The 12,355-nt window shown below is 47.3% G+C and overlaps 1 protein-coding gene across 1 annotated transcript in view; it reads right to left on the bottom strand.

Moving 5' to 3' along the window:
• Positions 1-432: 432 nt before the first annotated feature.
• TSNAXIP1 (translin associated factor X interacting protein 1) overlaps positions 433-12,355 on the bottom strand; it is a 1,372,321-nt gene continuing 1,360,398 nt past the window's right edge. The window contains exon 16 of the mRNA XM_033941585.1: positions 433-1,026. Within this exon, the coding sequence (XP_033797476.1) occupies positions 822-1,026 (205 nt within the window). The 3' untranslated portion in view covers positions 433-821. The remainder of the gene's footprint in view (positions 1,027-12,355) is intronic.

The following is a 12,355-nucleotide window of genomic DNA, read 5'->3' as shown; positions in this document are numbered from 1 at the left end:
TTTATCTCCCTTCTGGATGTTCTTTGCCAGAGACTCTTCCATGTGGAATTTAGCCTCTCTGACTGCTGTTTTGACGGCTTTTGATTTGGTCAGGTAGTCTGCTCTAGAGTCCTGCTTCCCTGATTTTTTGTAAGAGATGAATGCTTTTTTCTTCTCCTTGATGAGGTCTGAGATCTCCGCAGTAAACCACTGTGGCTTATTGTTCCTTCGCCGTTTACTTACTGATAAAGTACTGTTAAAGTGTAAAATGTCTGTACCCAGGTTGGATTTTTACCACCGTATTTTTTATCATTGTACTTTTTTCATTGAATTTTCATGTTTTTATATGTCAGTGTATAATAAATTATCTCCAGAACATCTGTATCCACAGTTTTTTGTTTTTGTTTACAATAATACAAAACTACTAGTCAATTAACAAAACACCCCCAACGTAAAACAGTTAGTTGAATTTATGGGGAGATTTTTAGTATACAGTACATGCTTTAGATAGATCACATTAAATATTATACCAACTCAGTGATTCCCAAATCTGTCCTGGGGGAATCCCAGCTAGTCAGACCAATTTGCACATGTTGCCTCTTTGGTATGCAAATCATATTCATTATGGATATTCTGAAAATTTAACTGGCTAGTGTTCACCCATGACAAATTTGGGAACCTCTGCCTTCTTTCTAATGAATAGAAAATTCAGATACTTTAATTTATATGTCAGTTAACTGGATCATTTAAGCATGAGTTTATTACTGCTGCTTTAATATCAACTTGGCCAGAAACAGAAAAAGTTAATGAGAGGATTATTTAATAGTTTATAATAGCTGCTATTAAGTTTCTGCAGATGATTGTAATCGTTTGATAGCTGCTGCCTCCAATCGTTGGAATAGGATATCTCTGTCTATGGGATCTGCTTGCTCAAACTGCTCCTTTGGGATCTGGAAAGCATGGGAAATGTAGTTTTCTAGGGTTGCAGCATCAATGGTTGGATCGATGGTGATGAAAGCTGTCTTAAGGTCTTCAACTTGCACATCACTGTGAGGAAAAAATATATGAATGATTACTTTATTTGAAACATTTGGTTTTTCTGGGTTCTAATTTGTGATATGGACCTATAGACATGCTGGTCCAGATTCTGTATGGGATGCCCAGTTTCAGAAGCCGCCTAAGCGACTTTTGAGAATCGCACATGGGTGTCCTATAGAGAATCTTGGCTAAGCCCGCCTAATAACATGATTCTCTAACTGACGTCCATGTCACAGGCACCGGTTAGAGAATGGGGTTGCCACTGAGCTTATCGCTGCAAGGGATCTCCTTGCCATGAGAAGTTTAGCAGCAACTCATCCCCCACCCCCCCTGGCAAAGATGCTCAATCCCTCCTGCCCGGCACCCGCAAACCCTCTCCTGAACATTGTATGGCAGGAGGGATGCCCAGACCCTCCTGCCGGAACCCCCACCCAACCCACCCCCATACATTGCCGGCAGGAGGGATGCCCAATCCATCCTACCAGAACCTTCCCACCCCTACCGAACATAGCGGGCATCTTCCAGCCCAACCCATAGAAGGGGCCTTAGGCACCTGGGCCAAACAAAATCTTAGGCCCAAGTCGCAGTGCATTCTGGGATGCGCTGGGAGTGGTCTAAGATTCCATTTAGCCAGATCCATTAGGTCACTCCCCCATTTATTGCAATAAAGTGAGGTTGTTTTAGGAAATTTCTAGATGTGTGGAAGCCATTAACAAATTATTGTAATGATTAGGTGGCATTTTTTCCCTTAAATTACAGGTTCAATTATGAGGGGGGAGGGGGTAATTTTATTATTATATATTGTACAATGTATGTGATTATATAATAAGAAGGGGTGGGAAAGGTGGTAATAATAGCATATTATTTATTATATTGATATTTATTAAGTGATATATTAATGATTAATTTGTCTTTGCATATTGATACACTTATTGTACGTTTAAAAATGAATAAAGATTTTTTTAAAAAAAGAACAGATTTTGTATTTCTTCTGGGAAAATTTAAAAAAAATCCAGTGCATGATGATTTTTGTACAGGAAGTCCATCACCATCAAAATGTGGTGGCTGCTGAGATGAGGGACGCACAATACAGAGGATGTGGAGTATCTTGGCAGAGGCAGATTTTCATCTAGTGTGGGTAGCAACAACAACTTCAAGAGATGTCAAAGATTTCCAGTAGTGGGGATGAAGAGGCTGTGCTGAGGGAAGACAGCTGGAATCAGATTACGGAACACTGCAAGACTGGTACTGTGACTACCCCCGCCCTTGAACTGAAGAACCGGTATGCTGTCCTGGCAGTAGATGAGAGGAAGGACCAGAGCTTGAAATCCCAAAAAGTACTGGATCCGTGACCACTAGGAGGCGTAAAGTAGTGGTGGTTAGCGATTCTCTTCTGAGAGGTACAGAAGCATCCATCTGCAGACCAGACATGATATCATGAGAGGCATGCTGTCTGCCTGGTGCCAAAATCCAAGATGTTACAGAGAGCTTGCTGAACTCATCAAGCCTGAAGCTGCTCATCCACACTGGCACTAACAATAGTGCCAGGTACCCCTGTGAACGTGTCAAAAGTGACTTTGTGGCTCTGGGAGAGAAGGTGAAGCAGTCAGGTGCACAGGTGGTATTCTCATCCATCCTCCCTGTCGAGGGTAAAGGCCAGGGCAGAGAAGCTCACATCCTGGAGATGAATGCGTGGCTTTGTGGATGGTGTCGTTGAGAGTGTTTTGGCTTCCTGGACCATGGGATGATCTTCCAAGGGCTGCTGAGCAGGGATGGTATGCATCTACCAAAGAAGGGAAGAAGTATCTTTGCCAGCAGGCTGGCTAATCTACTGAAGAGAGCTTTAAACTAGAAGTGAAGGGGCAGGGTGAACAAAGCTCCCGGGTGAGTATAAGCCCTCAGGTAAGTAAATCACTGAATACCTCTACACAGACGGGAAAGGGGGCAATGTCTGGAAAGCAATATACATTAATGCTCGAAGTATGGGAAACAAAATTATGGATCTAGAAGCTGTGATGGAAGAAGAGGAGTTGGATATAGTGGCGATCAAAGAGACATGGTTCACAGAGAACCATGACTGGGATGTAATTATATCAGGCTATAATCTGTTCAGGAAAGACAGGGTAGGAAGAAAAAGAGAGGAGTATGGTTATGTATTAAAGATTATATTAAAGCCACACATTTGTGCGTTCTGCAGGGCATGGAAGAGGAAACTGGATCATTTGGAAAGAGGAAATAATAAATATATTTATATTGGTATGATATACAGGCCTCCTTCACAGACAGAAGAAGTGGACAGAGATTTAAGAGTAGATATTCAGAATATATCTAAAAAAAAGGGAAAGCATAAGAGCATAAGAATTGCCACTGCTGGGTCATACCAGTGGTCCATCCTGCCCAGCAGTCCGCTCACGCGGCGGCCCTCAGGTCAAAGACCAGTGCTCTAAATGAGTCCAGCCTCACCTGCGTACATTCCAGTTTAGCAGGAACTTGTCCAACTTTGTCTTGAAACCCTGGAGGGTGTTTTCCCCTATAACAGACTCCGGAAGAGCATTCCAGTTTTCCACCACTCTCTGGGTGAAGAAGAATTTCCTTACATTTCTATGGAATCTATCCCCTTTCAACTTTAGAGTGCCCTCTCATTCTCCCTACCTTGGAGATGGTGAACAGTCTGTCTTTATCTATTAAGTCTATTCCCTTCAGTATTTTGAATGTTTCGATCAAATCCCCCCTCAGTCTCCTCTTTTCAAGGGAGAAGAGGCTCAGTTTCTCCAATCTCTCATTGTATGTCAACTCCTCCAGCCCCTTAACCATTTTAGTCACTCTTCTCTGGACCCTGTCGAGTATTACCGTGTCCTTCTTCATGTACGGTGACCAGTGCTGGACGCAGTACTCCAGGTGAGGGCACACCCTGGCCCAGTACAGTGGCATGATAACCCTATCTGATCTGTTTGTGATCCCCTTTTTCATCATTTCTAGCATTCTGTTCACCCTTTTCGCCGCCGCCACACATAGTGCAGACGGCTTCATCAACTTGTCGATCAGAACTCCCAAGTCTCTTTCCTGGAAGGTCTCTCCAAGTACCACCCGGACATCCTGTATTCGTGCATGAGATTTTTGTTACCGACTTGCATCACTTTACACTTATCTACGTTGAACCTCATTTGCCATGTCGATGCCCATTTCTCGAGCTTGATTATGTCACGTTGCAGATCTTCACAATCCCCCTGTGTCTTCACTACTCTGAATAACTTCGTATCGTCCGCAAATTTTTTTTTTTATCATTAAATGTTTATTAAAAGATTTTGAGTATAAAAGTATACACACCAGAAATTGCATAACAGAAACAACAGAGGTGCAAACAAGCATACAAAACCACAACCAGAGATCTATAAGTCTCATCATGCTCCCCCAACAATACAATCATCAAAGAGTGCTCCCACCCCTACCAACAATCCCCCAGTAGAAAGCAGTAACCCAAACTCCACTATATCCCCCCACCCCCCCGCACTACCACTAACAAAGAGGGACTCCCTGTTGGTTCTGCAGGAAAGTCCCCCCATCCACAATCCCCCCCCCCCCAGAAAGAAGCTTAAAACAAAGATTCGATTTTTTCAAGGATTCGTGTCCAAGTCCGTGTGTAAGTATAATAGTAACCATGACGCTTTGCAATAGACAGTTCCATTTGATAAATAAATTGAAGCTTAAGAGTCCAATCCAGTTGAGTAGGTGCCAGTTCCTGCTTCCAATGAGCAGCAATCAAGCACTTGGCAGCCGCCAAACCCCAGCGTCGAAGTTTGGTTTGCCAGGAATATAAACACACATTATAAAGGCCCAACAAGCATCCCTGTGGAGAAAAGGGCAATAAAATTTGTAACAATTGTGATAAACATCCCACGACCTTCCTCCAATAAGGCTGTAGGATAGGGCAGTCCCACCAAATATGCAAAAAAGTCCCCGAAGCCAACCCACATCTCCAACACAATACCGAAGCACCAGGGAACATTCGATGTAGTCGCTCCGGCGTGTAGTACCACCGAATGACCACTTTATAGGCATTTTCCTTAATAAGTGCACAAGAGGATGCCTTGCCTACTTCTGTAGTGATCAGTGCCCACTCCCCAACCGAGAAGGTACAACCCAGATCCACCTCCCAAGCCCGCTGGTAGAGAGCCGGGAAAGAAAAGGAGCCCCGAATATATTGGTAAAGAACAGAAACCGGTTTAGGAAGGCCCCTAAGTGTGACCCACAAGTGAGCCAAGGGATCTAGAGACTGAATAGGCTCCCGATCCCACTTCTGGGAGTGAAGAAAATGACGTATCTGAGAATAGGCTAGAAAATCTCCTTTGGGCAAGGCAGCACTGATTCTGAAGGTTTCAAAAGACACCAGGACCCCCTTCTGAAGCACATCCCTAAAGGTGTGTAGCCCCAACTGCGCCCAGCGCACAAAAACAGAACTCTCCCCACCAGCCGGGAACATGGGCTCCTCCCGCATCGCACCAAGCACCGATGGGACCACCCCACCCCCCCAACGCTTTCGAGTGACACACCACACTTTCACTAGATGGTCCAAAAACGGATTCCCCGGAACCGCCACCGTCCGGCCCCCCATGGACGAGGACCAAAGCCAATGTTTCAAGCAGGGACGACCCACAAAATGCTGCTCCATGCGTACCGCCAATTTAAAGTCCGCTATTTCCCAATCCAATAGGAGCCGCAGCTGAGCAGCCCGGTAATACCAGAACAAATTCGGCACCGCCCGCCCCCCTTTGTCCCTGGCCGCCCACAATGCAGCTCTGGAAATACGAGGGGATCTCCCCTGCCAAATAAACCGAAAGAACAAAGTGTGCAACTGTTTCAACACCAATTTGGGAACCGAAATCGGTAACGTTTGAAAGAGAAAAAGCAAGCGGGGTAAAATATTCATTTTCAAAACTGCAATGCGACCCCACCAAGACAACCAAAACCCATTCCAGCGTTGTATATCAGTCCGGATTTGGTGAATAATCCGAGCGTAATTAGCTGTATATAATTGGGATAAATCAACCGGTAAACGAATCCCCAAATAGCGGATAACCCCAGGAGCCCAGCGAAAGGGAAACCGGGCAGCTAATCTACGCTGATCCTCAGCCCCTAAATTTACACTCAACAGTTCAGATTTATCCATATTCACCGTAAACCCCGAAACCCTCCCATAGTCCAACAAAAGATCCACCAAAATAGGTAACGAGACCTCCGGTTCTCGGACATACAATAACACATCATCGGCAAACAGTGCTAATCGATGTTCCATATCCCCAATCATCACCCCTAATAAATCACCATGTTCCCTAATACGAATGGCCAGAGGTTCCATAGAGAGAGCAAACAACAGAGGAGACAAAGGGCATCCCTGTCTAGTGCCTCTCCCTATGGAAAAAAACTCGCTATAAACCCCATTTGCACGCACTGTGGCTCTGGGGGCCGCATAGAAGGCTTGCACCCAGGCCAAAAAAGAAGCTCCCAACCCCATCCGAGTCATCACTTCCCACAAGAACTCCCAGTCAACCTGATCGAAAGCCTTCTCCGCATCAATTGCCAAAAAGGCAATCTTGGCAGAAGACCTCTGTGCCGCCCACATGAGATGTAACGTTCGTCTAATATTATCACCAACCTGCCGCCTTTGAACAAAACCCGATTGATCCAAGTGCACCAGAGAGGGCAGAACCCGGCCCAAGCGAAGCGCCAAGACCTTTGCTAAAATTTTTGCATCCGTATTCAATAAGGAGATCGGTCGATATGACCCACACCCAGTAGGATCCCTACCCGGTTTAAGCAGGACTGTGATCCCAGCCTCTCCCATAGTAGAGGGCAACGATGAACCTCCCCGTATCCCATTCGCAACTCTAACCAACAGCGGAGCGAGAATCTCCCGAAAAAGTTTATAAAACTGATTAGTATACCCATCCAGGCCAGGCGATTTCCCCAACTTCAAATTAGCAATGACTCCCAGGACCTCTCCCAATTCAATAGGTTCATTAAGCATATCTCTATCCACGTCCGAAAGCCGAGGAAGCCGCAACTCCGAGAGATATCCCTCCAGAGCCATTGCATCTCGCCCCCCGGATTTCTGATACAAATCAGAATAAAATTTAAGGAAGACCGCGCTAATAGCCGAATCTGAACGATGTACCGTACCCCGCGGATCCCTTATCTCTGTAATAGCTGCTCTCGCTTGCTTCAGCTTAATAAGCCGAGCCAGTCGAGATCCCGGGGTATTATTATACTCATAGACCGTTTGACTCAAACGCTCTCTCAAAAACTCATATTCCCCCATCTGCAATAAAGAAAGTTCCGCCCTTACCCTAAGAAGATGCTCATACACCAAGGGGTCCTGGTGTCTCTGATGCTGCCTCCCCAACCGCTCTAACTGTTCATGCAATGCCAATGAACGTTGCGCCCGTTGACGCTTACGACGAGCCCCCCACTTAATGAAAATACCCCGCACCACCACCTTCAGGGCATCCCACAAAGTCGCATCGCTAACCGTGTTATTATCATTAATCTGGAGGTACTGGTCTACCGCCTCATTCACCTCCCGAACCACCACAGGATCTTTCAATAAAGACTCATTGAGTCTCCAGAAACGCCGTCCCTCCCCAGCCCAGTAACCCGTACAGGCCACCCATACGGGCGCATGGTCAGAAATTTGAATAGCTCCTATTTCAGCTTGTCGAATCCCCCCCCACGAATTTCGATGGGTCCATAGCCCGTCTATACGTGCATACGATTTATGTGCATGTGAGTAATGAGTATAGGAACGCTGTGTGGGATGAGACAACCTCCAGCAGTCCACCAAGCCCAGAGAAGAGAACAATGACAGTAAAGCCCGTCTAGCAGCCCTGGACGGAGAGCGAGTCCCGCCTACAGAATGATCCAAAACAACATCTGGTGTAACATTAAAGTCCCCCCCAAGGTACACAGACCCCTTCACCAACCCAACCAGATCCGCTTTAAGAGACCCAAAATAGCTGGCCTGATCTGTATTGGGGCCATACAGATTGAGAAGAGTTATGGTGCGACCCTGTAACGTAGCCACAAGGGCTAAACATCGCCCTGCACCATCACGATAAACTTGATTAACCACCAGCCCCAAGCCCTTGCGCACTAATATAGCCAAGCCCCCCACCTTCTTCCCTGGAGTCGCCCCCTGGTGAGTCCAAATCTGATCATAAAGGGGGGAACGTAAGACAGCCACATCTCGAGGCCTCAAATGTGTTTCCTGAAGTAAACAAACATCCCATTGCAGTCGAGCCAGTTCTTTACATACAATACTACGCTTACCCGGGCTATTAAGCCCATTAACATTCCACGAACCTATAGTGAAAAGCTTCTCCTCCCCCCTCCCCCCCCCCCCCCCCCTCCCCCACCCTAACCCCCCCAGACCCCACCCCCCTCCCCCCTCCCCCATGCTGCCTCGAACCCTTAGTTCCAGGATTCGCCAGCGCGGAGAAAGTGCAAACCTCCCCTACAGGCAATCTTCACCCCTCCACTATGTCCAAGAAACTCCCAAAGAATACCTCCACACCTTGTCACCATGTGCCACTCCACACCCCCCCCTCCCTTGTATTCAACTCCCAGTCCTTCCCCCCACTCACCCAACCCCCAGCAGACCAACCGTAACACACAACACAGTCCAAACCCAAACAGCCAGGTAACTAAACCACCCATCAACCACGCTTTGAAATATTACATGCAAAATTGGCAATACTACCAGACAACCTTAGCACTATTACATGCTAAATCGGCAATATTACTGGTAACATATTGGACAGCACAAAGCTATCAGAAATCTCCAGTCCAATAAAGCAGAGGGCTAGCTATAGCCTCCAGCTCCACCAGAATGTTCCAAGAAGTCCACTCCGAACCAGCCAAGGCAAAGCCTGGTATCAAGGCTAACCAGAAAAAGAGGAAACCGGTGTGTTCAGGACTGGGGCTTCGCTGACTTCTTGCCCGAGCGCAGTACAGTGCTCCAAGGCTCACTCTGCGCAGATGTAGAAGCCACCGCCGGAGGCCGGTCTGCATCCAGTAGATTCCCACAGCCCAGGGCTCGCATCTCCGCCCAGGCTTCCGACACCGTGCTCACACGTCTAGAAGAACCATTAATAGTCAGCCACATGCCGAAGGGAAAGAGCCAACGGTATCTATGGCCCCCAGAGCGCAACACTTGCGTGACTTCATGAAACGCTCTCCGCTTCTGCAAAGTAGTCCAAGCCAGGTCCTGAAACACTCCCACAGCCAAATCATTCCACCGGAGAGCAGACTGTCGACGGCCAGCCAGCAAAATTCTTTCCTTTAGGGTGAACTCCCCAAAGCAAGCGATGATATCCCGGGTGCCCTGGGCTCGGGCAGTTCCCAGACTACGATGGGCACGTACCAGCACAATGGTCTCCGGTACATCCGCCCCGTCAGCTCGCAGCAGGTGTTCACAAAAAGCTCTAACCACCGCTTTACAGTCTCTGTAAGCCTCAGTTTCAGGGATTCCCTTAAAGCGCAGATTGCTGCGCCGAGAGCGATTTTCAAGGTCCTCCACTTGATTCTGTAGGTCCCGGAGCTCGTTAGATATGCGGCCAGTAACATCCTTGGTTGTAGACACCTCCGCAGTAAGAGTGGCCACGTGGTCTTCAGAAGCCGAGACTCGGGCTCCCAATGCACTGACCTCAGATTTCAGCTCCATTATTGCAGCTCTGACATCCCCCCTCACTCCGACGATTTCTGCCTTCAAGTCTTTGAACCAGTCCGTTATTGATTTCGGGGGCAGCTCTCCAGCATCTCCCATCTGCTCTGGCAGGCCCTCATCCTCCGACTCGGAGGGAATCGCCGATCCGGCCGCCATCTTTTTTTTCTCCCCCCCGCTGCTCGCCGCCTCCAAGCCCGATTTCTCGGGCGGATCTCCAAAAAATTTAAATTTTTCGAGGCGCTTGCGAGTCGCCATGGAAAGGGGACCCCGGATCACCCACAAAGTGGCCGAAACTCCTCTCTTTGGAAGCGCTCAGCGCGCAGTGCAGCAAAAGCCCGACGGAGCTTCTGCTTTAAGCTGCCATTCGGCGAGATGACGTCACTTCCCTCCGCAAATTTAATCACCTCACTCATCGTACCAATGTCCAGATCGTTTATAAAGATGTTGAAGAGCACGGGTCCAAGCACCGAGCCTTGTGGCACCCCACTGGTGACGATCTTCCAGTCTGAGTATTTTTCATTTACCCCCACTCTCTGTTTCCTATGCTCCAGCCAGTTTTTAATCCACGTATTTCACCCTCGATTCCATGACTCACAATTTTCTGAAGTAGTTGTTCATGTGGAACTTTGTCAAACGCCTTCTCAAAATCCAGATATACAATGTCGACCGGTTTGCCCTTGTTTATCCACCTGTTTACTCCCTCGAAGAAGTGCAGCAAGTTCGTCAGACGAGATCTGCCTTTGCTGAAACTGTGCTGGCTGGTCTTCATCAGACCGTGTCCGTCAAGGTGATCAATGAGGCGGTCCTTTATCAGTGTCTCTATCATCTTTCCCAGTACTGAGGTCAGACTCACCGGTCTGTAGTTTCCCGGATCTCCCCTTGAACCCTTTTTGAAGATCGGCGTAACATTAGCCACTTTCCAGTCTTCCGGAATCTTTCCCGATTTGATTGACAGGTTGGCTATTAGTTGAAGCAGTTCAGCTATAAGAACATAAGCATCGCCTCCAGTGAGTCAGACCATAGGTCCATCATGCCCAGCAGTCCGCTCCTGTGGCAGCCCCCCAGGTCGATGACCTGTAAGTGATCTATGACTCTAAAGCATTTGTACTGTATAGTACCTCTCTAATTGTACCCTTCAATCCCCTTTTCCTTCAGAAATTTGTCCAGTCCCATTTTGAAACCCATAATCGTACTCTGCTTTACTACCTCCTCTGGAAGTAGTAAAGCAGATGTCAACCACCCTTTGAGTGAAGAAGAACTTCCTGGCATTTGTTCTGAATCTGTCTCCCTTCAATTTTTCCGAATTCCCTCTAGTTATTGTTGCCCCCGCCAGTCTGAAGAATCTGTCCCTCTCTACCTTCTCTATACCTTTCATGATCTTGTAAGTTTCTATCATATCCCTTCTAAGTCTCCGCTTTTCGAGGGAAAAGAGCCCCAGCTTCTCCAGTCTCTCAGCATAAGAAAGGTTCTCCATGCCCTTTATCATTTTTATTGCTCTTCTCTGGACCCTCTCCAGTATCGCCATATCCTTCTTAAGGTATGGCGACCAGTATTGAATGCAGTACTCCAGATGCGGTCGCACCATCGCCCTATACAGCGGGAGGATAACCTCCTTGCTTCTGGTAGCGATACCTTTCTTGATAATGCCCAACATTCTGTTTGCCTTTTTCGAGGCCGCAGCGCATTGTGCCGCCGGTTTCATTGTTTTATCCACCATAACCCCCAAGTCTCTTTCTAGGTTGCCTTCCCCCAATAATATCCCCCCCATCGTGTAATTGTACATCGGGTTTCCTTTCCCCATGTGCATAACTTTACATTTCTTCACATTGAAGCTCATCTGCCATTTAATTGCTCACTCGCTCAGTTTGTTCAGGTCCCTTTGGAGTTCTCTACATTCCTCAACCATGCTAACCTTACCGGAGAGTTTTGTGTCGTCCGCAAATTTTATAATTTCGCACTTCGTCCCTGCTTCCAGATCATTAATAAATATATTGAACAGGAGCGGTCCCAGCACTGACCCCTGTGGGACACCACTCTTTCCAGTCAGAATAGTGACCTTTAGAAACATAGAAAAAGACGGCAGATAAGGGCCGCGGCCCATCTAGTCTGACCACCCCAATGACCCTCCCCTATTTAACTCTGTGCAGAGATCCCACGTGACGATCCCATTTCTTCTTAAAATCAGGCACACTGCTTGCCTCGATCACCTGAAGTTGAAGTCTATTCCAGCGATCAACCACTCTTTCGGTGAAAAAGTATTTCCTGGTGTCGCCGTGCAACTTCCCCCCCCCTGATTTTCCATGGATGTCCTCTTGTCACCTGTTTCCTATTTGCCAGCCAGTTTCTGATCCATCTGTGTATGTCCCTTCCACTCCGTGGTTCCACAGTTTCCTTAGTAGGCGCTCGTGAGGCACCTTGTCGAAGGCTTTTTGTAAGTCCAGGTACACTACGTCTATGGGGTCACCTTTATCCAATTTTTCGCTTATCCCCTCAAAGAAGTGTAGTAGGTTCATCTATCATGATCTACCATTACAGAAACCATGCTGGCTTGTTCTCATTAGCCTATTTTTTTCTATATGCTCGTTGATACTGTCCTTGATTAGTGATTCGGCCATCTTC

Source organism: Geotrypetes seraphini, chromosome 4, assembly GCF_902459505.1.
Source record: "Geotrypetes seraphini chromosome 4, aGeoSer1.1, whole genome shotgun sequence".
NCBI lineage: Eukaryota > Metazoa > Chordata > Amphibia > Gymnophiona > Dermophiidae > Geotrypetes > Geotrypetes seraphini.
Note: the sequence above shows the minus strand (reverse complement) of the source record. Positions and strands in the feature narration are given on the sequence as shown.